General features: G+C 35.6%; 1 protein-coding gene and 1 long non-coding RNA gene across 6 annotated transcripts in view; both read right to left on the bottom strand.

Moving 5' to 3' along the window:
* FOCAD (focadhesin) overlaps nucleotides 1-26797 on the bottom strand; it is a 293625-nt gene that overhangs the window by 132262 nt on the left and 134566 nt on the right. For all 5 annotated transcript variants that reach the window (XM_043891497.1, XM_043891499.1, XM_043891500.1 and 2 more), the window contains 4 exons: nucleotides 23304-23408; nucleotides 22789-22890; nucleotides 22132-22262; nucleotides 19841-19967 (listed from right to left, as the gene is read on the bottom strand). In XM_043891497.1, coding sequence (XP_043747432.1) covers nucleotides 19841-19967; nucleotides 22132-22262; nucleotides 22789-22890; nucleotides 23304-23408 — 465 coding nt within the window. The remainder of the gene's footprint in view (nucleotides 1-19840; nucleotides 19968-22131; nucleotides 22263-22788; nucleotides 22891-23303; nucleotides 23409-26797) is intronic.
* LOC122686317 lies at nucleotides 1093-12404 on the bottom strand. Its single transcript, XR_006338700.1, has 3 exons — nucleotides 12217-12404; nucleotides 7508-7509; nucleotides 1093-1105 (listed from the first exon to the last, which is right to left on the bottom strand). It is a non-coding gene; the product is annotated as an uncharacterized LOC122686317 (long non-coding RNA).

Genomic DNA, 26797 nt, shown 5'->3' on the forward strand with positions numbered 1-26797 from the left:
ATATATGCATATAACTGTACACATATAACTGTAAATATATATTAAATGACACAACTACATATTTGTATATATGTGTAAGTATGTATACATTTTATAAATTTATTTAATACATATGCATAAACTGCAATAGATTGTCATATTCTAACACAGGAGAGATGATGGTACAACCAGTCTTCACTGTGGAATGCCCATTTTTCCTTTAGGATACCTGGCTACTCTGGGTGACATGTGACCATCTGATGGAAATTCAAGTAAAGAAACCATCCATCCCATATTAAATATTATGACAGCTTAATTTTACTGTCTTTTTCGGGATAAATAAGAAATATTCTAATATCTTCTTCCCATACCTCATGGCTGGACTTATACACTAAACATTTTAGAGACTGCTGCTCTTGACAGTGCTCCCAAACATCAGTGAATACCAGAGTCACTGAGGAACTCATTAAAAAATAGAGAGCTTGGGCTTCATCTCTAAAGGATTCTGATTTTATAGCTCAAGTTATCCACAAAATTTTGAAGACCACAATAGACATCACTGCCATTCATTTTTCAGTGAAGTCCATAATTTGGACAGAGTAGTTGAGCCAAACAAGTGAAAGTGAAGGAAATTCACTTTCACTTAAGCTATAAGTGTAACATGATGAAACAAAGTCAACGATACTCTTTTGTTTGACCTGTTTTCAACAATTTCAGATCAAAGTCATATGACCCTGTGAATCATTGAAGCAAGTTAATTGTTCAAACCACCACTTACATAAGTAGAGGCAAGGTGCCATGGCCCTGAAGCAAAAGGAACGGTACCTCTGAGAATATCTTACTCATCATTGTTGAATTAGAATCTAGAGCAACAGGTTTCATCATGCTACTATGAGAAGATCTAAGCCCAGCTTTTAATAAAGCTCAAAAACCTAACAACAGGGCCTACAAGGGTATGAAGTTGTTTAAATCACGAAAGATAAGTAATGTACACTGAAAACATGAGAAGGGCATTAGAACAACATCCAATCAATAGTACAGTCCATAGACTTGAACAAATCCTTTGAAAGACTTTGCAAAGTCTTTCAAACTTAAAACTAAAGAATCTTAAAACAAAATGTATATACTATCTCCTTTAAATACGACTTCTGGATTTGCAAGCATGTTAACGAAGCATTCCAAGTAATTCTGTACCTATATAAAGATTTACCGAAAGTTTACTGACTTAATTCCCAATACTTCCCAAGCCTTTCACTAACACATGATTTTAGTCATCTAATCAAAGTGAAGTCTAACCTGGAAATGTTAGTGTTTCTGGAAATGAGTCCCTTAGTGATATTTTATCTTGGGAAATGAGAAGGTAAGATCAACACCATTATCCATTATCCATTAAATATGGATAACCAACAAAGACCTACATCCCAGCACACAGAACTCTGCTCAATGTTATGTGGCAGCCTGGATGGGAGGGGAGTTTGAGGGAGAATGGATATATGTATGGCTGAGTCTCTTCGCTGTTCATCTGAAACTTCAGAACATTGCTAATTGGCCATACCCCAACACAAAATAAAAAGATTTTTTTAAAAAAAGGTCAACACATTTATATTGCATGGAGATAAGTTTAATTACCACAGGTAACAATGCCATTTTTTATAAAAGTTTAATTCTAGGTTCACACGGCCATGTGATGAGTAAGTTTTAAAAAATTCTGGGTCACTTAAGGGTATATGTGAATTTCTTAGAAGGTACCAAAATAATGTTTTCCATCACATCTCAAAATCCATAAAGCCTTAAAAACATGTAATGCCATTTAACCTACAACCCTCCTTCAGAGACCCCCTCTCTACATCTTACGTCTCCATTTACCCCAGAAAAACCCACCGCTTGTATAAGCTTAAACGATATATTTTATTCACAGGAATGCAGAATGGCACACAATTAGCATCCTTTTAGTCATGTCATTATTTCTAGCTCAGTGGCGTTTATTCAGATGAGCACAATTTGCAACCACTGAGCCCCGCTCTTCTGATGTTAACTGGCATCATTAAAACCCTCCCAGTGTCCAGTTCATTTGATCTTTTAAAGAATACCCTAGGTTTGTGACTGAGAGCCGGAAACTCCCGGCTGGATACCGTGAGCAGCGTTCATGTTTGGTCACAGACTACTCACATCAGTTAATAATCCTCAGAGAGCAAATTCCACTTTAAGAGGGAAATCTTTTCATACAAAAAAATTTTAAATACAAAATAAACAGGAAACGGAATTAAAATAATGAACAGCAGGGAGAAGGGGTTCCCAAATGTCATAACTTAGAAACCTGAAATCGAAAAATGTTCAGAGTGAAGTATCTAAAAGATCACACCAAATCTAGGTATGGTAAAGGTCAGACAGAGGAGACAGGATAGTATTATAAGCACAAAATCAGGAAATGATAAAATGCCAAGACTTCAAATTTAAAATTTTCTTTAAGTTTGATTTAGTGTTTGACTTTGCATAATCTACAAATACTGTCTATAAAAAACTGAAAATGACCAATTAACTAATTATTGAAAGCTGAAGTCTTTTCTATTTAAACAGAAAATGTCAGTATTTGAATTTTTCCACACATTTCACACATGTGTTCAATAGTATTATACAACTTACTACAGTCAGTTACAATTTTATTTTGAAAACAAAAAACCATATTTAAAAATCTACTTACAGCGTGACAAAGTAAATGTTATAATATCCACAAATGTTTAATAAAAGGCAAGTTCCTGCTGTCCTTTTATAGTTAAAAATAGGGCCAAACTACAACTTTCAACTGCAAAGAGTCATTGTGTAGTACATAAAAAGCTCAGCGTGGAGATAGATTCAACAAATGTACAAAAAGCGTTTTCATTCCCAGGAAGAACTGAAGGCATCAAAAAACATGTCCCAACTACAAATAACATAGAGCTCGGTTCAAAAAGACAAGCAAATTCCTTGCCTAACGCATAGCAAATTAAACTTAATCAACTCCTCTGCAAGGTCGAACAGGCAATCCACCTTTAAATGTCCCCACAAACAAAACATAAGAACAACAAAAGAGGTTCCAGAGAATAAGTAATAAATACTGAATCCACAGTAGGTGACAGAACCCTTACTGTACACAGCTGAGAAAAATCTGCCGTGGAACAATGTATCACATTTCCACATTAAATTATATTTACCACGCTGAAAAATGCTTAAACAAAATGCAGGATTTCTACTGGCCATTTTAATACCACACTGACTCCTTACACCTTCCAAACCCAATCCGGTTGAAAACCTGGGTCCCACTGAAAATCGTTCCCACCCCCTGGAGCCCTGAAGGAGCCACTCAACAAAGAGTTGGGATGATGGGAGAGGGCAGGGAGAACTACCTTGCCCCATGATTTCAGAAATAAATCAATAAAAGAGGGTAGAATAGCCAAAACATAACCTTGGCATTGGGTATTTCCGGGAAAATCACTTCTGTGACAAATGGCCCGGAGTGAACTCTTCCAGCGGTCAAGAATCCCCAGGAAAGGGCCCTCCCCTCCTTATCTATTGCTCAATTGTACAATACTCCGCTTTGAAAATATAACACCCTCTTGGAGCTGGGCGAGATGAAAGAGCTTTTCTTCATGATCCTGCAACGCCTATTAATTTTTGCTACAAGAGACTCACAGCTGATTAAGAAAACAGAGGGTTAGCACTGCCTCACATTCCCATTTCAAGGACTTAAGAGAGAAAAATCTTAAAAGTGAATGAGCCCTCTTCTTCAGTACCATGTACTGATGTTCATTTATGCACACACCAAAAGCTGTTTCTCTTCCAACTGTGGGCAATTTGTTTAGACTGGAAGTCATTTTCCTCCTTGAAGCATCAGAAGCAATGTTACTAGATTCCTATGTGGTTAAAGAATTAAATTTCAGAAAAACTATGACTCATTCACCACCACCCAGAGCACAGATTTAGAAATCAATGGCTGAAGGAGCAAAACTTGTACTGTCCCCAAAGTACATTCACACTTTTATCACAAGCAGAAAAGCAACATGATACAGTGGAAAAGCACAAGAAGTATAGAGAGTATGTGAATGTCTACCTTATCATGTCAATTTGGATGTTACTTTGACTTGCCAGGCTCATGAGCAAATAGCACCTACATTACAAGATTACTATGAAGTGTAATACAGACTATAATGGACACCAAATACCAGACATATTCACTAGCATGAAAATATGCAGCTTTAATAGTTTTGTAGTATTAAAGTATAACAACACACTGCAAAAAGTACAGATCTTAATTGTATATTTCAATGAATCCTGACAAATGTATACACTATTGTAACCACCACCTCCACCATGATACAGACCATGGAAATATGTGAGCCACATATGCAATTTAAAATTTTCTAGTAACCACATTTTTAAAAAGTAAAAGGAGACAGATTAAATCAATCTGAATTACTGTCATTGTACTTAACCCAATCTATCCAAAACATCATTTTAACATGTAAATAACCTAAAAATATTATGAGATATTTTATATAATTTTTCATACTAAGACATCAATCTGCTGTATATTTTACACTTAGAGCACAACACAATTTGAATTAGCCATAGTTCAAATATCTAACAGCCCTTAGATACAGATAACAGCCTAGAAAATTTCCTCAGGCCCCTTTCTAGTCTACCCTTCTCCCCACCCCAAGTCAATTACCATGCTGATTTCTATCCTCATAGATGAATTTTGCCTATTCATGAATTTCATAAAAATCAGATGTATGGACTTTTTGTGACTGGCTCCTTTCACTGAGCATGCTTCAGAGATTCATCCATATTGTTGCAAGTAGCAGTGGTCTTTTCCTTTTTATTGGTGAACAGCATTCCAATGTACAAACACAATACCCATTTGAGTTGTTTCCAAATATGTTATAATCATTAAGCTGAAATGAACACTCATATACAAGTCTTTTTGTGGATATGTTTTCACTGACTCAGATAAATATCTAGAAGTAAATGTTGGATCATAAGTATACATTCAACTTTATAAGAAACTGCCAAATATTTTTCTTCAATGGTGACTGTATCATTTTATAGTTCTGCCAGTAGTGTAAGAGATATCAAGTCACTTTACACCTTCTCCAATGTTTGACATAGTCAGTTTTCTTTTTTTTAATCACTGATTTCAGTGGTGTGTATGTTTCCCAATGACCAACAATGTTGACATTTTTCTGTATTTATTAGCCAATCATATGACATCTTTTTTAAAGAGTGGTTTGGAAAAATGAAGGGAGAGTTGTTACATGGGCAAACTGAGATTACTTATATGAAATTATTTCAATGATTAAAAAAGGGACATAATTCTAAGGACTACCTGAGTCAAGCAGAAAATGTAAATCTAAAAGCCAAGAGAAGTGGTGCAAATTAAAATATGCACTTCTGTAAAGGTAGCTGTTAATGTTACTTGTCCCTCCCATGTGGAGAAACAGGCCAGGCTCTGCAAGATCTTCCTCTTTAACAAGAGAGGGTAGATATCTGTAATTTTTACTTTTAATTAATATTAGAAATTAATTAAAAATATTAGTCCTATGATAATGAAAGAAAATTGGCAAAAGTTTTCAAATTCTGATTTCTATAAATGTTAGTGATTTATATAAAGACAAACATCCTTAATATCACAAATATTAAACCATTCAGGGTCCTTACTGATTATTGGTCAAAGATGGTAGCTACTGGGACTTCCCTGTGGTCCAATAGTTAAGAATCTATCTTGCAATGCAGGGGACATGGGTTTGATCCCTGATCTGGGAACTAGGATCCCACATGCCATGGAGTAACTGAGGCCACAAGCCACAACTCTCTCGAACATGGCAATGAGAGAGACCATGTGCTCCAACACTAAATCCCACATGATGTGTGACAGAGCCAAACAAATAAATATTAAAAAGCAAAACCCCTCAAAAAAGCTATCTATTATATTAAGACAAGGGCTGTCAACCTACCAAAAACAGATGACAAAATCATTTTGAGTGGCAGGCAACAGTGACCCAGAAAAGTTAGAAAGAAAAATTTGGTGAGGGCAGCTCCCAATTCCTCTTTTCCCACTAGCCTCCCATATTACAGAACATATTCTATGATATTCATATTTTTCAGTGACTATTCATATCATGTACAATTTAGTAAGAATGAAAGCCATAGCTAAAAATACTTCAGTGGCAATGCCTACCTAGGAGTATATCCGTTATTTGGGGAGAATAGAAGAAAAGATATCTGTTGATGGGATATAAAACACAACTGCTTTGGAAAACAGCCTGGCAGCTACTAAAATGGCTAAACATAATTACATGATCCATCCATCCACTCTTAGATATGTACCCAAGAAAAACAAATCATATGTTCACACAAGAACTTGAAAATGAAAGTTCATAGCAGCACTATTCATAATAGCCCAAAAGTGGAAATAACCCAGGTGTGGTGCATGTGTGCTCAGTCGTGTCTGACTCTTCGTGACCCTATGGACTGTAGCCCACCAGCCTCTTCCTGCCACGGGACTTTTCAGGCAAGAATACTGGAAGGGGTTGCTATTCCCTTTTCCAGGGGATCTTCCTGATCCAGGGATCGAACCTGCATCTCCTGCCTGGGCAGGCAGATTCTCTACCACTGAGCTACCTGGAAACAAACAAATGTCCATTAACTGATAAATGGATGAATAAAATGTAGATGAATGGATAAATAAAATGTCATATAGCCATACAGTGCAATATTACTTACCTACAAAAAGGAATGAAGTACCGATACATGCTACAACATGGATGAAATCTTGAAAACATTATGCTAACTAAAAAGCCAGTCACAAAAGGCCACATATTGACTTCATTTACATGAAATGTCCAGAACAGGCAAATCTATAAAGACAGAAATTAGATTAGTGGTTCCCTATGGTGGGGGCGAGGTGTGGAGCACAGCGGTGGTATGGAAGGTATGCAACTTCTTTTGGGGATAATGAAAATGTTCTAAAATTGATTGTGATGGTGGATTGGATGCACAACTAATATTCAAAAAGTGACTAAATTTCACACTATAAATAGATGAGCTGGATAGTATGTGAATTATACCTTGATACAACTGTTTACATAAAAAGAAATAAAAACTAAAGGTACTAATGATTCACAGAGTCTCTTTCTTCTAGTCCTAAATATTCTTTTCCTCTGCCACCTGATGTTGCTGCTTGAGATTTAGAAAAGTATTCCTTTGATGTTGTATCTTTCCTTTGCACTATTTCTGAATTTCAAATACATTTGGTGTACCTAACATGATGCTTTCCCCTACTAGGCTGTGCGCTCCTAAAAGGCTGAAAATGCTCATGAATCTGTATATCCAGAGAACCTTGCACAGCCTGGCTTCAGTTTTCAATATTTTTATTTTAAAATTGATGTTTTTGGTGTCCTGCCTAGGGAATTTTTGCCCAGCGTGTGCATTGCAGTGGACATAGGACTGGGGAAAGCTGTGCCATCTCTTTTTCCTTTGGTCTTCTCACTACTTCTACTCATCAGAGAATAAATGAAAACCTTGGCAGAACACTGTTAAAAGGCTGCCAACCCTTCTATTTGAACATCTTCTCCAACAGCCAACAAGCTTTATGAAATTATGAGATAAACAGGATCCCTTTTACACTTACAGCCCATAAACCCAAAAAGTGAAACAATGACAACACTTTTTAAGTGTAAAATAAAAAAGTATGGATTTAAATATGATCTTTAGTCAACAAGATGGATTTCTAAAACATCTTTTAAAAGCATTCATAATAACAATACATCAATGATTTTAAAATAAAAATTTTAAATCACTTCCACTCCTCTTAAATAATTCTCCAAAGCTCCAAAGCTAAGCCTAGATAGGGCAAATCCACTGTGAGGAAAAAATACTCATTTTAGACTTTCCTTTTCCTCATGGGCCCCTCATGGGTAACAAGCAGAAATGTCATATAACAAGAAGAAATGCTGCCCTCAGTGAAGTGCAATAATTGAACTGTTCTCTGTACTAACAAATAATACTGCCAGAAACTTAGGAACCAATTGCTACATTACAACTTTCTATTTCATACTCAATAAATGTGGAAAGTTACTTAAAGAATAAGCTAACTATTTACATATGTTAGTGTTAGTTGGGCTTCCCCGGTGGCTCAGCTGGTAAAGAATCCCCCTTCAATGTGGGAGACCTAGGTTCGAGCCCTGGGTTGGGAAGATCCCCTGGAGAAGGGAGTGGCTATCCACTCTTATTTTTTAAGTAACTTTCCATGTGTGTTGAGATAGCCAATGGGAATCTGCTGTTTGACTCAGGAAACTCAAACAGAGGTTCTGTAATAACCTAGAGGGGTGGGAATGGGCAGGAGCCGGGAGGGAGATTCAAGAGGGAGGGGACATATCTATACCTATGGCTAATTCACATTGACATATGACAGAAATCAAACCAATATTGTAAACCAATCAACAATAAAAAAATAATTAACATTAAAAAAGTAAACTCACCATAAGATCATAAAATATCCATAACACTCTAAAATACTTAGTTCAAGAAAACAATTCAAAAGAAAGGAAAAACTTTACATATGTAATTATTTCTTAGACTAATTATAAAACTTTAGAATCCAATTGAAAATGAATTATTTGATTACATATGATATTTTCACTCAATGGAAAATAATTAAGCCATGAGAACCTGTAGCCACATCAAAAATCATGATAGTAAAATGTAAATTGAGAAGATGGAAAGTATAAAATATATGTGCAAAGAAAATACAAAGGGAAAAATGGAAAAATCAAAATGGTTTTGTGAAATGTGGATGAAGGATGCTTTATTTCATTATCCAAAGTAAATGTGATGTTATTAATAGAAAAATCTAAAGTAGGATAAAAACACTTCAAAGAGTCAGATGTGACTGAGCATGCATATATGAAGAAATATGTCAATACATCTTTAAAATATAAAATTCAATAAATAACCCATAAAGCACAAAAAAATCAATCTATTTTGGCTCAAATATCTTTTTCATTAGGATCTCTATGCAAAGCCTAAATAATTTGAAATCTTATGCATTAATGTATCATAAAGGAAATAGAGAAGTACAAGGGAAGAGTTCAAACTTAATGCTCATAAAAAGACTTATCCATTTAATATCAGAACAGGACAAGGGCAACGAACACAAACATGACCAGCAAAACTACAGAGTGACAGTATATGAATTATATCTCAATAAAGCTGTGTTTTTCTAAAAGTGATTAACATATTGTCTCTGAATTCAGGTAGACCGGGGTTTGAATCCTGGCTCTACAACATTTTAGCTGGATGACTCTGGGCAATTATTTAACCTCTGTCAGCCTCCCAGAAGAAAACAGTACCTTATCACATAAAGAGCTTTTTTCCATAAGATTAAATCACATAATAAATATAACGATTATAGTATACAGTGATTACTACATAGAAAGCACTCAGGAAATCAATAGATGCTTGCTATTATTATTATTAAAATATCTCTAATAGCTTTCCAGCTTAAAGCACTCTGCTAATTTCATATAAAAATAAAGGAAATGTCATCTGTGGACAAAATAGCTAAATGGAACATATGTGTCTTGATACTTTGCATGGCTTCAAAAAAAGCTCTCTTTATAGTAAAAGGCCCAGAAAAGAGTTCATGATTTCCCAGTATCCTTTATTTATCCTTTGCTTATAAGGATACTTATCCAGTATCCAGTATCCTTTGCTTCTTAGAAGCAAGAAGACAAAATTATTTTACCAATCATTCCTATAGGAATGAAACATAACACTGCTGACCAGGGAATTAAAAGCAACAGAGAAGAAAATATGCCAAGGACCTGAATAGACACTACTCCAAAAAGATACACAAGTGGCCAATACACATGTGAAAATATGCTCAATATCACTAGTCATCAGGGAAATGCAAACCAAAGCCACATGTGATAACTCTTTGTACTCACTAGGAAGGCTACAGTTAAAACAAAAAAGCAGACAAGCATTGCTGAAACGGGGAGAAATTAGAACCTCCACATTCTGCTGGTGTGAACATAAAATGGCACAGCCACTTTGGAAAACAGTTCTGGAAATTTCTTAAAGAGTAATCACAGAGTAACCATATAATCCAGCAATTTTATTCCTAGGTATATATCCCTCAAAAATGAAAACATATGTCCATTCAATAACATGTTCACAATATTCACAGCAGCAATATTCATAATAATCAGCAAAAATCCAAATGTCCATCAAATGATGAATGGATGAATAAAACATAAGATAGTTGTACCAAATATTACTTTCTTTTTATGAAAAGAAGTGGAGTATTGGTACATACTTTAACAGTGATGAACCTTATAAATATGTTAAGTGAAAGAAGCCAGTTACAAAAGACAATATATTGTCTTCATTCAGATGGAATCCATCCTTTCAATCTCTCACTGGAGACCATGATAAATGATTAAGCAGCAATAATTACAGGTCTAATCTGACCCTATCAATGACAAATGAGTCTCATAATGACTTTCAAAACTGAAGAGTCCATTGTCAACCTTTGGAAAAAGAGTTAATTCATTATACAAAGGCAAGATGAGAAAGCCTGCGTGCTTAGTTGCTCAGTGGTGTCCAACTCTTTGTGACCTCGTGGACTGTATCTCTACAGGCTCCTCTGTCTATGGATATTCTCCAGGCCAGAATACTAGAGAGGGTAGTCTTTACCTTCTCCAGGGGATGTTCCCAATCCAGGGGTCAAACCCAGGTCTCCTGCATTGCAGGTGGATTCTTTACTAGCTGAGAAACAAGGGAAGCCCAAGAATACTGGAGTGGTTAGCCTATCCCTTCTCCAGCAGATCTTCCCGACCCAAGAATTGAACTGGGGTCTCCTGCATTGCAGACGGATTATTTACCAACTTAGCTAACAGGGAAGCCCTCTTTAAATACAGGGTTATCCAATTTACTCTCTTCAAATTGTTCTTAAAAATTTCACAGTTTTAGGTTGTCTTTTCATATTCTTAATTATATTTGATAGCAAAGGATCCACAGAGAAATAGAGAAATCACTACCAAATGTTTTTGGGAAGAAGATCCATAACCATGCTGAATATTTTCATTCTTGAAACTCTTGGCAGCCATCAATGCTTCACACATGGTATAAATTAAAAGACAGAATAAATAGCTTCATAGAATGCATGTTGGCTTCTGTGGATAGCATGCTGGCAAAATACCAAAAGATTAGCCCAAAATTACTAAATGCGGCCTGGCAAGGGCCACCAAATTGAGTATATTTTACAACTTTAACACACGTCACAGAACATAACAGCAGCAGCTCCACAAATAATGAACACACACATACACATAACTTGGAAAGATTAAGCAAAAGAGAAAGATATATTATTACTATAAGGCCCCCACAGGGGAATAGATTATTTCTATTTATTTAGATGAACATAAAGTTATTCATTACCAAACACAAAAAAGAATCTGCTATTACCAAAATTAACAGTGATGCAGTTTCAACAAATTTCACAACTGTAGACATTTGTAATATCTATAATGAAAATATGGTAAATAACACTTATTCACAACTAGTAAGTGTCAATAAAATAGTGGGTTCTTCCTCTAGACAAGAAAGAGAGATGAAAATGAAGGGATAAAAAATAAGTATCAGTCGTGTCTGACTCTTTGCAACCCCATGGACTAAACAGTCCATGGAATTCTCCAGGCCAGAATACTGGAATGGGTAGCCATTCCCTTCTCCAGGGGATCTTCCCAACCCAGGGATCAAACCCAGGTCTTCCCCATTGCAGGCAGATTCTTTATCAGCTGAGCTACCAGGGAAGCCCTATGATAAAATGAAGTTAACTGATTAATGGTTAATGAATGGTTGCTTTTTGACTTATGAATGCCCATCTTATTATAAAAAGGACTTAAAGAGGATAGTATATATTTGTTAGAAGGACAACATATTAAATTCTTATCTCATTTGTAACACCTCAGTTGAAATTTCTTTGCAGTGAACAAGGGATTTGGATTTTACAGCATTAAAAAAAAGACAGGGGTGGAAAAAGACAAACACAGTAAGAGAAAGGTCTTTAACCAAGCCAAGGAAAGAAGTATTGAAGTACCGAATTAGACACTGGCTTTATTAAATAAAATACTTAGAACATGATGTCTCAACTCTATATTTGAAATGGATGACCAATAAAGACCTACTGTATAGCACATGGAACTCTGCTCAATGTGATGTGGCGGCCTGGATGGAAGGAGAGTTTGGAGGAAGATGGATACATGTATGGGCTTCCCAGGGGCACTGTGGTAAAGAATCTGGCTATCAATGCAGCAGACACAAGAAATGCAGGTTCAATTCCTGGGTCAGGAAGGTCCCCTGGAGTAGGAAATGGCAATCCACTCTAGTATTCTTGCCTGGAAAATTCCATGGACAGAGGAGTCTGGTGGACTACAGTTCGTGGGGTCAAAAGAATCAGACATGCCTAAGCACACACACACATACATGTACATGGATACATGTATATGTATAGCTGAATCCCTTCACTGTTCACCTGAAACTTTCTCAACGTTGTTTGTTCATTGGCTATAACCCCAATACAAAACAAAAAGTTTAAAAAATTAAACATGTTCTTGCCATTAAAAAGATGTTATTTGCTATATAATGAATGCTTGTACCCACCCCCCTAAATTCAAATGTTGACATCCTGATCCCCAAGGTGGTGGTATTAGGAAATGGGATCTCTGGAAGAAGATTAGGTCTTGAGAGTAGAGCCTTCATGCCAGGGATTAGTGCGTCTATAAGGAGACTACAGAGAGCTACCTTGCCCCTCTGGCTATGTGAAATTACAGTGAGAAGACAGCTATGCATCAGGAAGCAGGCCCTCAGCAGACAGTGAAAGTGCCAGAGCCTTGATCATGGACTTTTTAGCCTCCAGAACTGTGAGAAATAAATAACTGATGTTAATAAGCCATTCATTATGCTATTATTATAGCAACCTGAATGGATTCAGATTGCCAAGAGTGTCTGATAATGGGCTCAGAACCGTCTTTATGAGTAGTGGTTTGGAATGGAGAAATAGATTTAGGGCTACAATGCAACAATCTAAAGAGGTCTCCTTTCAATACACAAAAACATACCAAAAGCTTTGGCAGGGAAGGGATAGGATACCATTTATGAGAAGAAACTAAGTTACAGTCATATTTTATATGAGTTTTAGGGGAAAGACGAAAAAACTACTTAGACTCTCCTTGAAGGCATTGACTATAACCAATTTTTTAGGACAAGTTTGACATTTAAAGAGCATCTATGTGGGTAGATATACCCACATTACTAGATCTATTTTGTGTGTAATGCCATTTCACCCTCATTTGAGGAAACAAGGGTCAAAGGGGTTAAGTAAATCAAAGGACAGACAGCTAATGACATATATACTAGGTAGACAATATGTCCGTCTAAAAACAAAGATGCTTTCTACCACTTCAGGCAACATTTTTTATATCCTCAGTACTAACTACAGTTAACAATGATATCTTACAGAAGTGGAATGAGAAAAATCACTTCTTATGAGTTAATAAGCACTTATAGACAACAGAGCCTCATAGAAAGGAAAGGATGGGTGGAGAGCACAATGGAATGACAGAAAAAATTATTTCCTATATTTAGTTTCAGAAACAAGGTGATTTCTGTTTGGAAAAAATAATGACAAGGAAATACTCCCAAATGGTAGAACTATTTATTGTGAAAGTAATACAATTATTAAAGTGGTAATTTCCAATTCCAGATGACTGACTGAAGCAGAAAAAAAAAATTCTACCAGTTAAAAAAAGTAGATATGGTTACAGGTCAACATACACGAACCACAATCAAAAACCTACAATAGATACCAAAAAAACTAGAAAGAAACACAAGAAAACTACTAAAGAAAATCAAACCATAAGGGAAGAAAAAAACAGAAGTGAGCAGAGAACTACAAAACCAACTGGAAAACAAGTAATAAAATGGCAATAAGTATATGCCTATCAGTAATCATTTTAAATGTCAATAGATTAAATGTCCCAATCAAAAGACATAGGGTGGCTGACTGACTAAAAGGAAAAGACCTGTCTATGTGCTGCTTACGAGAGATTCACTTCAGAGTGACACAGAGAGTAACAGCAAAGAAAGGAAAAAGGTATTTCATACAATCAGAAATGACAAGAAAGTGCGCGTAGCAATACTCATTTCAGACAAAATAGAATTTTAAAACAAAGCCTTTAACAAAAGGCAAAGAAGGGCTTATATAATGATATAGGCATAAGTACAAGAAGAAGATGTTACACTCCTTAATATATATGTACCCAATACAATACATAATGGGCTTCCCTAGTGGCTTAGATGGCAAAGGGTCTGCCTGCAATGTAAGAAACCCAGGTTTGATCCCTGGTTTGTCAATACGCCCTGGAGAAGGAAATGCCAACTCACTTCAGTATTCTTGTCTAGAAAATCCTATGGACGGGGGAGCCTGACAGGCAACAATTCATGGGGTCTCAAAGAATGGACATGACTGAGTGAGTAATGCTAAATATAAAAAGCAAATATTAACAGACATATAGGGAAAAACCAACAATAAAATGATAATAATAGGAAACTTTTACACTCCATATACATCAATGTATGTATATACACATCTTCTAGACAAGAAAATCAATAAAGCAACCATGGCTTTAAATGACACAATAAACCAGGTGGCCTTAAATAGATATCTCCAAGATGTTCCATCCCAGAGCAGCAGAATACACATTCTTTTCAAGTGCACATGGAACATTTTACAGAAGAGATCAAATTCTAGGTCACAAATCACAAGTTTAAGAGGATATAAATTACATCAAAACTTTTTTTCCGATCACAATAGTATGAAACTTGAAATCAAATGCAGAAAGAAAACTGAGAAAATAACAAATACCTGAAGACTAAACAATATGCTACCAAAAAACAAAGGGTCAATGAACAAATCAAAGCGGAAATCTGAAAATACCCTGAGATAGCTGAAAATGGAAATACAATTTCCCAAAATCTATGAGATGCAGCAAAAGCAGTTTTAAGATGGAAATTTACAGTGACATGGCCCTTACTCAGAAAACAAGAAAAATCTCAAATAAACAACTCAAACTACCATCTAAATGAATTAAAAAAGAATAACAAACAAAGCCCAAAGTCACCAGAAGGAAGAAAAGAATAAAGAACAGAGAGGAAATAAATAAATTAGCACCATAAAAACAAAAGCAAAAAGATCAACGAAACCAAGAGCTGATTTTTTGAAAAGACAAGCAAAACTCATACACTATAGCCAGGTTCATCAAAAGGGAATGAGAGAGGACCAGAAAAAAAAAAAGAATTGAAGAGAAGTAACAATCGATACCACAGAGTTACAAAAATTCATAAGACCATACGACAAATAGTTACATGTCAACAAATCGAACAACCTAGAAGAAAGGAACAAATATCTAGAAACATACAACCTGTTAAGACTGAATCAGGAAGAAACAGACAATCTGAACAAATTGATTACTACTAGTGAAAATGAATTTATAATAAAAAAAAAATTCCCAGCAAAGAAAGTCCAGCATCAGAGGGCTTCACAGGAGATTTTTACCCAAAACATAAAGAAGCACTAATACTTGTCCTTCTCAAACTATTCAAAAAAACTGAAGTGAATGAACACTAACCAATTTATTCTACAAGACTAACATTATCCTTATACCAAAGCCAGACAAAGACACTACAAAAACGAAAGTTTCAAGCCAATAACTTTGATGAATATAGATACAAAAATCCTTAAAAAATTATTAGCAACTGCATCCAATGATATATAAAAGGAATCATACACCATGATCAAGTAGGATTAATTCCATGAATGCAAGCATAATTTAATGTTGGCAAACCAGTGTGGGACACAATATTAAGAAAAAAATAAAAATCACATGATTATGAGTGACAGTCGCTCAGTCGTGTCCAACTCTTTGCGACCCCATGGACTGCAGCCCACCAGGCTCTTCTGTCCATGGGATTCTCTCAGCAAGAAGACTGGAGTGGGGTGCCATTTCCTTCTCCAATCATCTCCATATATGCAGAAAAAGCACTTCACAGAATTCAATATCCACTCATGATAGAAAATCAATTCATGATAGAAAAATCTCAAACTTGGTGTAAAAGGAATATATAACATAATAAAGGTCAGTTATTATAAACCTACATCACACTCAATGATGCAATGGTGAAAAACTGAAAGACTTTCCTCTAAATTAACAGATGAATGGAAAAAGATGTGTGGGGGGTGTGTGTGTGTGTGTATTCCAAATACACATAATGGAATATTCAGTTCAGTTCAGCCGCTCAGTTGTGTCTGACTCTTTGTGACTCCAGGGACTGCAGCATGCCAGGCCTCCCTATTCATCACCAACTCCCGGAGTCCACCCAAACCCATGTCCGTTGAGTCGGTGATGCCATCCAACCATCTCATCCTCTGTCATCCCCTTCTCCTCCCGCCTTCAATCTTTCCCAGCATCAGGGACTTTTCAAATGAGTCAGCTCTTCGCATCAGGTAGTCAACGTATTGGAGTTTCAGCTTCAACATCAGTCCTTCCAATGAATATTCAGGACTTATTTCCTTTAGAAAGGACTGGTTGGATCTCCTTGCAGTCCAAGGGACTCTCAAGAGTCTTCTCATTTATCACAGTTCAAAAGCATCAATTCTTCGGTGCTCAGGTTTCTTTATGGTCCAACTGTCACATCCATACATGACTACTGGAAAAACCATAGCATTGACTAGACGGACCTTTGTTGGCAAAGTAATGTCTCTGCTTTTTAATATGCTGTCTAGGTAGGGCATAACTTTCCTTCCAAGGAGCAAGCATCTTTTAATTTCATGGGTGCAATCACCATCTGCAGTGATTTTGGAGCCCAGAAAAATAGTCAGCCACTGTTTCCACTGCTTCCCCATCTACTTCCCATGAAGTGATGGGACCGGATACCATGATCTTAGTTTTCTGAATGTTAAGCTTTAAGCCAATTTTTTCATTCACTTCTTTCACTTTCATCAAGAGGCTCTTTAGTTCTTCACTTTCTGCCATAAGGGTGGTGTTATCTGCATATCTGAGGTTATTGATATTTCTCCCGAGAATCTTGATTCCAGCTTGTGCTTCATCCAGTCCAGCATTTCTCATGATGTACTCTGCATATAAGTTAAATAAACAGGATGACAATATACATCCTTGATGTACTCCTTTTCCTACTTGGAACCAGTCTGTTGTTCCATGTCCAGTTCTAACTGTTGCTTCCTGACCTGCATACAGATTTCTCAAGAGGCAGGTCAGCTGGTCTGGTATTCCCATCTCTTTCAGAATTTTCCACAGTTTATTGTGATCCACACAGTCAAAGGCTTTGGCATAGTCAATAAAGCAGAAATAGATGTTTTTCTGGAACTCCCTTGTTTTTTCGATGATCCAACGGATGTTGGCAATTTGATCTGTGGTTCCTCTGCCTTATCTAAATCCAGCTTGAACATCTGGAAGTTCCCAGTTCATGTACTGTTGAAGCCTGGCTTGCAGAATTTTGAGCATTACTTTACTAGCATGTGAGATGAGTGCAATTGCATGGTAGTTTTAGCATTCTTTGGCGTTGCCTTTCTTAGGGATTGGAATGAAAACTGACCTTTTCCAGTCCTGTGGCCACTGCTGAGTTTTCCAAATTTGCTGGCATATCGAGAGCAGCCCTTTCACAGCATCATCTTGTAGGATTTGAAATAGCTCAACAGGAATTCCATCACCTCCACTAACTTTATTCGTAGTGATGCTTCCTAAGGCCCACCTGACTTCACATTCCAAGATGTCTGGCTCTAGGTGAGTAATCACACCATTGTAATTATCTGAGTTTGAAGATCTTTTTTGTACAGTTCTTCTGTGTATTCTTGCCACCTCTTCTTCTTTTTTTTTTTTTGCCACCTCTTCTTAATATCTTCTGTTAGGTCCTTACCATTTCTGTCCTTTATTGAGCCCATCTTTGCATGAAATGTTCCCTTGGTATCTCTGATTTTCTTGATGGGATCTCTAGTCTTTCCCATTCTACTGTTTTCCTTATTTCTTTGCACTGATCGCTGAGGAAGGCCTTCTCTCTCCTCGCTATTCTTTGGAACTCGGCCTTCAAATGGGTATATCTTTCCTTTTCTCCTTTGCTTTTGGCTTTCTCTTCTTTTCAAAGCTATTTGTAAGCCCTCCTCAGACAGCCATTTTGCTCTTTTGCATTTCTTCTTCTTGGGGATGGTCTCGCGCCCTCTCTCCTGTACAATGTCACAAACCTCCATCCATAGTTCATCAGGCACTCTGTCTATCAGATCTAGTCCCTTAAATATATTTCTCACTTCCACTGTATAATTGTTATGGATTTGATTTAGGTCATACTTGAATGGCCACCTGATGCGAAGAGCTGACTCATTTGAAAAGACCCTGATGCTGGGAAAGATTGAGGGCGGGAGGAAAAGGTGACGACACAGGATGAGATGGTTGGATGGCATCACTGACTCAATGGCCATGGGTTTGAGTGGGCTCTAGGAGTTGGTGATGGACAGGGAGGCCTGGCGTGTTGCGGTTCATGGGGTCGCAAAGAGTCAGACACGACTGAGTGTTTGAACTAAACTGAACTGAATGGTTTAGTGGTTTTCCCTACTTTCTTCAATTTAAGTCTGAATTTGGCAATGAGGAGTTCATGATCTGAGCCACAGTCGGCTATACTCAGCCATAAAAGAGAATGAAATTCTGTAATCTGCAACAACGTATATGAACTTAGAGACTGTTATGCCTAGTAAAATAAGTCAGACACAGAAAAATAAATACACTATGTTATCGCTAATACATGGAAGCGAAAAGATAAAACAAACAAATGTATACAACAAATTAGAAACGGACTCACAGATAAAGAGAACAAATAAGTGGTTCAGTGGGGAGAAGGAGGGGGAATAAGGGAAGGTAAAGGGATGGGATTAAGAGATACAAAATACTACACACAAAATAAATAAGCAACAGGAATATATTGTATAGCACAGGGAAATTTAGCCATTATTTTTTTTAATAACTTAAAGGGAATATAATCTATACAAGTATTGAATTACTATGTTGTACACCTGAAACTAATATATTGTAAATTAACTTCCATTAAAAATAATAATAAAGCTACTTATAAGACTGCATAAAAATATTAAAAAATTTTGTTTGGGCAGTGAATGACCTTTGATGTAATTACTACATTTCCCCAAAACATTAAAGATTCCCCTTGCTGTGCTATACTTTTGGAAGCAGTCTAAAGTTCAGAAGATGATTTAGAGGCTCAGTTCTAACATTAATCCATCCTACCCAATATGATCACCAGGAAAGGAAAAATCTTTTGCCAATCTTCAAGCCAACAAAAGTTTTTACTATCTATAAAACTGAGATACCACATCAATTTCCTCACCTCCTCTGCTTCTAAAGCTCTCTAATCACAGAACCAAGAAGCAAATATACTCAAGATTTCTTCTAAAAGCATTATTCTTCCTTTGGTATTATCAAGAATAAATAACAATGAAGAAGAACCTAAAGCATGGTTTTCTTTAGCCTCTAGAGAACATCTACATGTTTCAAGACTCCCCTTTACAGAGAATTTGTAGACAATCTTGCTTCACCTACTGAACAAAGAAAGACCTCTGGAAATAAACAGTCTGACATTCAGTTACTAAAATTTGTCTTATATCCTTTTAAGTACAATGCCTTGTAAATTATTTTCTTCCAAATTATACAAAACAATTCAAAAACAATTCAAAAAAGCCTACCTCAGCTTGGCAGAGTGCATGAAGACCTTGTAACACCAAGGCTGCTGGAGTAGCTTGGTCAGGCTTAGTGCACTCATTTAACACCTGGGAAATAGCTGCCAACATATCTGCACCATGCTGATATGGTCTATAAGGAATGACATTTAGACACAAGATTAAAGTCAAAGAGCTATATTACTACTCCAAGGTCTTTTCCCTGAATAAAAAACATTAATGCTTTTCTTTACCCTCATGCCTGTTAACATGGACCCTCAACAAATAAAACCATATGCTTTTTTTCCAAAGATTTGCAACTTCATCATTTCTGCTATAACTTCAAGCTCATTTTTCATATTATTACCCAAAAAAGAAGACACTTATTAGCAAATTTTATCCTCCCCAAATCACAAAACCTATAGTCTGTATTCTGTGTTTTCACTGCAGGGGCATGAGTTTGATCCCTGATTGGGGAACTAGTGTCCCACATGCTGCGTGGCAGAGCCAAAAAAAAAAAACGAAGAATGTGAAGGAAAAAACCCTGTTGTCTGAATCAACAAAACTCAAGTCTATAGTAATAGTGGAAAGAAATGACTTACCTTATTGAGATCATCAGTAAAGCCAGGGTTATGAAATCAGAAGATGACTGATTACAGTAGTGTTACAAACTTAGGTGGTTATGCCTGTCATGATGATGGCAATGTATGATGACAAAGTTAATAATAATAATATGAACTATGACTGACTGAGCACTTATCTCATGTCAGGAACTGTGCTAGACTCACTGACTCTTCTTCCTCTCATTCCTCTATTGCACATATATTGCGCTATCTACAGAATGCTTTTAACTTCATAAAGAAATGCTCAGATCTGCATTCCTTGTAACCCCTCAGTGATATATTTCTACTAAACAAAATATCAATTAAAAAATTGCCTGATTGAATTCTATGAAATCCACCCATGGAAATCATTTAGCAAAAATGGAAAATTTTGATAGGATCTTGAGGTGGTAACTGACAGGTGTACTAAGTAAGTTTTTGACAGACTCTGATCTCATCTGATATTTAACCTCTCCTGAGCCTCAGCTTTAAATATGTAAAATTAAAACATCAGCTTTCATCTCTTAATTTTTTCCATGCCAATACCTCAAGAGAATCTAAACTCTGAGGTCTTGGGATACATGTGTATAACTTTTAGACTAAGTGATTTCTTGTGTTGCCAAAAGGTTGGAACTTAGAAAAGGGGCAAAACTGCTAAGGCTTAAATACAGTCTGATCTGAGATTTATCACAGGAATCACTGTATTATCAGCATCCAGGCCAACTCATTCATTGTAAAGCTTCAGGAAGTACCATTTGCAGTGTCATCGTTGACAAAAGTGAGGATGATGCTCTAAGAATTCTACAGTGCAGTGGCTCAACCAACATGAAACTGCACGATTACAACCTATTTCAAATGTATTAAATCTATTTCCTTGCTAAAGATTTTAACCTAATTCAAGAAAATAGAAATCTGATGAGGTGGAGCTCTGCTTAGTGTTATTTCAATCTTAGGAACTCTTGCCTAGCTATAACCCATAACCTAGAAGAGCAGCAGCATCTCTCTAATATCTTCAAGTCTTTCCAAACCCCAGAGCATATACAAGGATTCAAGGTCATTTCCTTCCCTGTAATATTTCCTAACAATTAATTCCATTCAATGAGTCACAAATAAGGCCTTCTCTATTAAAACATCTTATAAAAATCAAGCATAGGTTTTTAAGGAATCCCTATACGGTTCTCCACAGTGGCTGTGTCAATTTACATATCCAGTCATAGTGCAAGAGAATTCCCTTTTCTCCATATCCTCTCCAGCATTTATTATTCATAGATCAAAAAAAATCAAACATCATATAAGGAGACTATAAGAAAGAACAATTTGACCTATAACCCACTGCTTAGGTTTCAGGAATTGATATACAGAAAAATACAAAACATAACATCTTATGTTTTATTACATTATTATCCAGAAAAGGATATAAATATCTGCTAAACCGAGATATAAGACTAGACCTGAAAAGACATGCCTGCTACTCAAAGTCACTGTCTGATGTTACTAAATTTTACAATCAGACAACTTGTGCTTAATATTCATTTATTCTTACTCAAATATCCTCTGCCTATCTTTCCTAGTGTCTTGTTTGCAATAAAAAGATTAAATACAAATATGTATATCATGCAAAATAAATGCAAAAATATATCATGCATTTACATATATATATATAAATGCAAAAATATGTATCATGATATACATTCCCAAGGGGCAAGCGTGTCTTACCTTTGCTTACATATATCCCTGATCGATGCTGCTTTAGCAATTAGTTTCTCCCATTGGACTTCCTTGCCCACAGACAGGGAGGGCACATCGGACATGGCCATGAAACGCTGCAGCTCAGGATAGACACGATCCTAAGAAGGCAGTTTCACAAAAAAGGTAATTGTACAACTTGAGTTGAATAATCATTATCTCCTTCTATGAAACATTTTCACCTCTAAATCTTACATTTGCATTGCAAATTAGAATGTATTTCTTCTAATCAGCAAAGAAGAATGCTGTTATGATTGCTAGAGATTTTCTTGCAGATCTATGTACTATTCATTTCATAAAACTAGAAAAAAGTGGCAAAATCTCACTTTAATTACAAAGGCTCTAATCACTTAAATTTCTATTACTTTTTCGCAAAAATGGAAAAACAGATTTCAAAATTAAGGAAACAAGATGATTTTCTATTCTCAGTTTCTCTCTGAGAGTCAATCAAAACTGACAGCTTCATAGATCAAAAGTACAACACTAAATTAAAATTTCTCAATGCAATCATTTATGCCACTCACTAATATCACTATATCAAAGCACTGTCATGCATAATGACAAAATTCATTTTCTTCAGTGAAAGGGACATGCTTAATATCCACACAAGTGTGTATCTGAGCCTACCTGTTTTTCCCACAAAGATGTCAACAAGCGCAAAGTGACAGCTTTTAGTTGTGGAGTGGTTCCAAGAAGTTGAATTACTCGTAGAATCTGTCCTATGCACACCTACAAAACATTGAAGAAACTTTGGTTTCATAAATGCAAATGTGGATAAAATCCCAATGGTAACAAAAAAACTTTAAAACCTCTTATTATAAAATAAAGACTGAAACGGAAGCTTACTACAGTATTACCTATCTTCTCAGAGGTCAGAGATACCTTTGGGAGGAGCTAGTTAGCAATTCTGGGCACATAAAGATCCTATGTCAGACAATATAGCCAGTGGGAAAACATGATGAAAAGATTATTTTAAAAACTAATTCTTAAATATTTTAACGAATATTTTTGGCCCAAAAAAGGAAGTAGTGATCACAGCAAAATTAAAGGGTCAGGATTTCACATGATAACAAACAAAACTCAATGTATTCTTCAGGCCTCACTTTCTTTCTGCTCCCAAGTAAACTGGTCAATATACAAACCTTGTGAACACCAAGTGTAGGTAAGGTATACAAGATATCATTGTATAACACAGGTGCCAGTGGTCTTCCTAACTTGAACATCAAAACTGGAATCAGATTCGGTACCTAAAATGATTTTAAAGAACATATAAATTATGCTTTTTAAAAGAAATCAATCTATAAAGCAATCATTATTTCATTTTTCTCCAAAGGAATACTATGAATATATACAAATTAAAAGACAAAAAATGCCAGTTAGCCGTTTGTTGTTAATGATAAATTCACAGCATCACTAATATCCTATTTATTTTTAAATTACCTGTGAGCTCTTGTTCTATCCATTTATACACGTTTAAATACTCTAGCGTTTTTGGTACTAAAATTACAACATTAATTCTCTGTAATAAAAAGTAGTTATGATCTGCCCTAAAGAAGCTTACAAATTCTTGGAAAAAAAAAAAAAGAAGCAGCTTACAATTCTAATGAGCAACATAATGAAATATTCAGTGATGTTATTCCAAAACAAAATAATTAAAATCAATTGTACTTTATGGGAATTAACAAACAAAAATTTCCTTGCAGGTTCATATTTCAATCCCTATGCATACTACAATAAAATAAGAAAAGCAAATCATGTTTTGATTGGATGCTTTTTATTACTAAGATGGCAATATTCCCCAAATACATCCACAGATTCAATACAAACCCTATCAAAATTCCAGCTAGCCTCTTTGCCAAAATTGAGAAATTAATCCTAAAATTCATATGAAAACAAATGATCCTGAAGAGCCGAAATAATCTTGAAAAGGAATGAAGTTTGAACATTCAGCTTTCTCAAATACAAAATTGTCCTACAGCAATCAAAATACTATGGTACTTGAATAAGAATGTAAATATAGATCAATGAAATAGAACTCAGTATCTAGAAATAAAACTTGTCATTTATCTTAATTGATTTTAGACAGACCAAGAAAACGTGATGAAGAAAGAAGAGTCTCTTTGAAAAATGGTGTCTGATTTTGAAAACTATATTTCTACCTACAAAAGAATTAATTTGGACCCCTTCCTCATACCACATTAATAATTTTTGAGCAAAAATTAACTCAAAATAGAGTTTAGACTAAAATGTAAGAACAAAAACTGTAAAACTCTTAATGAAAATATAGGAGTAGATCGTCCTGACCTTGAGTTAGGCAAAGCCTTCTTAGATATGACACCAAAAGCATGAGCAACAAAATAAAATATATTTCATCAAATTAAAAATATTTGTCCTTCAAAAGACACTATAAAAGGAATGAAATTGTGGAATTCACAAACATGTAGATGGACCTACTGACTGTCTTACAAAGTGAAAGTAAGTCAGAAAGAGAAAAACATATATCACATAATATCACTTATATGTGGAATCTAAAAAATCATACAGTGAACTTATTTGCAAAGCAGAAACAGAGATACAGACACAGAGAATGGACATATGGATAGTTGAGGGGGAGGAGATGGGGGGAAACGGAGGGGCAAGAAGAGAGGAGGTGGGATGAATTGAGAGATTGGGATTGACATATATACACTATTATGTATAAAATAGATAATTAATGAGAATCTATTGTATAAGCACAGGGATTCCACTCAGCACTTTGTGGTGACATAAATGGGAAGGAAATCCAAAAAAGAGGGGATGTATGTATACATATAGCTGATTCACTCTGTAGTATAGCAGTAACGAACTCAACATCGTAAAGCAACTATATGCCAACAAAAAAAAAGTTTTTTTAAGACACTATAAGGAAAATGAAAATAAAAAGAACCCATGGAATGGAAGAAAATATCTGCAAATCATACATCTAATGAGGGACTTCTATATCCAGAATATAAATATATCAAGAACCCTCCATAATAAAGGACAAATAATCCAATTTTAAAAGAGCAATGGATCTGAATAGATATTTCTCCAAAGAAGACAGACAAATGACCAATAAAGACAGGAAAAAATACTCAACCAGCATTAACCATGACATAAATGCAAATCAAAACCAAATAATATGCCACCTCATACCAAATAGGATGACTTGAAAAGACAGATCATAGGGAGGGGGCATCGGGATGGGGAATACATGTAAATCCATGGCTGATGCATGTCAATGTATGGCAAAAACCACTAAAATATTGTAAAGTAATTAGCCTCCAACTAATAAAAATAAATGGAAAAAAAAAGAAAAGACAGATCATAGCAAATACTGACAAGGATGTGGAGAAATCAGGACCTTCATACACCGCCAGTGGGAAAGTTAAATGGTGCAGCCCCTTAGGAAAACAGTCTGTCAGCTTCCCAATTGGCTAAATAGAATCACCATATGATTTAGTAACTGTACTCATAGGTATTTACCCAAGAGAAATTAAAACATATATCCATACAAAAACTTACATGTGAACGTTCACAGCAGTATAATTCACAATAGCCCAACAGTGGACACAATTCATCAACTGATGAAGCTTTAAATAAAATGTAGTATACCCCTATGATAGAATATTATTCTGCCATAAAAACAGAATCAACACAGATAAACTATTTAAACATCAATAGCAAAAAATAAACAAATAACCCAATTTAAAAATGAACAAAGGACTTGAACAGACATTTTCCAAAGAAGAAATACAAATGGCCACAGACATATGAAAAGATGCTTAATATCACTAATCATCGAGAAAATGCACATCAAAACCATGATGAGATATCACCTGACAACTGTTAGAATGGCCATTATCAATAAACTAAAAAAAATAACAGCTGTTGGCAAGGATGGAGAAAAACTGCAACCCTTGGGCGATGTAAAAAGTAAAATGGTGCAGTCACTATGAAAAACAATATGGAGGTTCCTCAAGAAATTAAAAACTAACATATGATCCAGCAATCCCACTTCTGGGAATATCAGTACAGGCAGTAGACTCTTTTAAAATTTATTCATTCACACACACACACACAAATTAACTGCTCAGTTGCTATTAGCTACTTATTCTAAAACAATAGTCTTTTGATTGAAACACAAACTTTTCTGTAATATTTTATGGAATGTCAAGAAACTTTAATTGTTTGACTTGTTTCATCTGGCACTGTTGGTTTCTATAATAAAATACACATGGGCAATTAAAAATGTTTCAAATCAAATATTTCAAAGGAACTGAAACCAGGATCTCAGAGAGATATTAAGCACCCCCATGTTCACTGCAGCGTTACTCACAATAGCCAAGAGATGGAAATAACCTAAATACTATCAATGGATGGACAAATAAAGAAAATGTGGAATATACATACACAAGGAAATCCTGTCATATACTACAATATGGATATGGATAAATCTTGAGGACATTCTGCAATGTGAAACAAGCCAGTCACAGGGACATATATCACATGGTTCTATCGTATGAGGTATCTAAACTAGACAGTCTTAGAAAAAGAAAGTTGAATGTGGTTATCAAAAGCTGGGAGAAGGAAGAAATGGGGATTTGCTCAGTGGGTA

This window comes from Cervus elaphus, chromosome 29, assembly GCF_910594005.1.
Source record: "Cervus elaphus chromosome 29, mCerEla1.1, whole genome shotgun sequence".
NCBI lineage: Eukaryota > Metazoa > Chordata > Mammalia > Artiodactyla > Cervidae > Cervus > Cervus elaphus.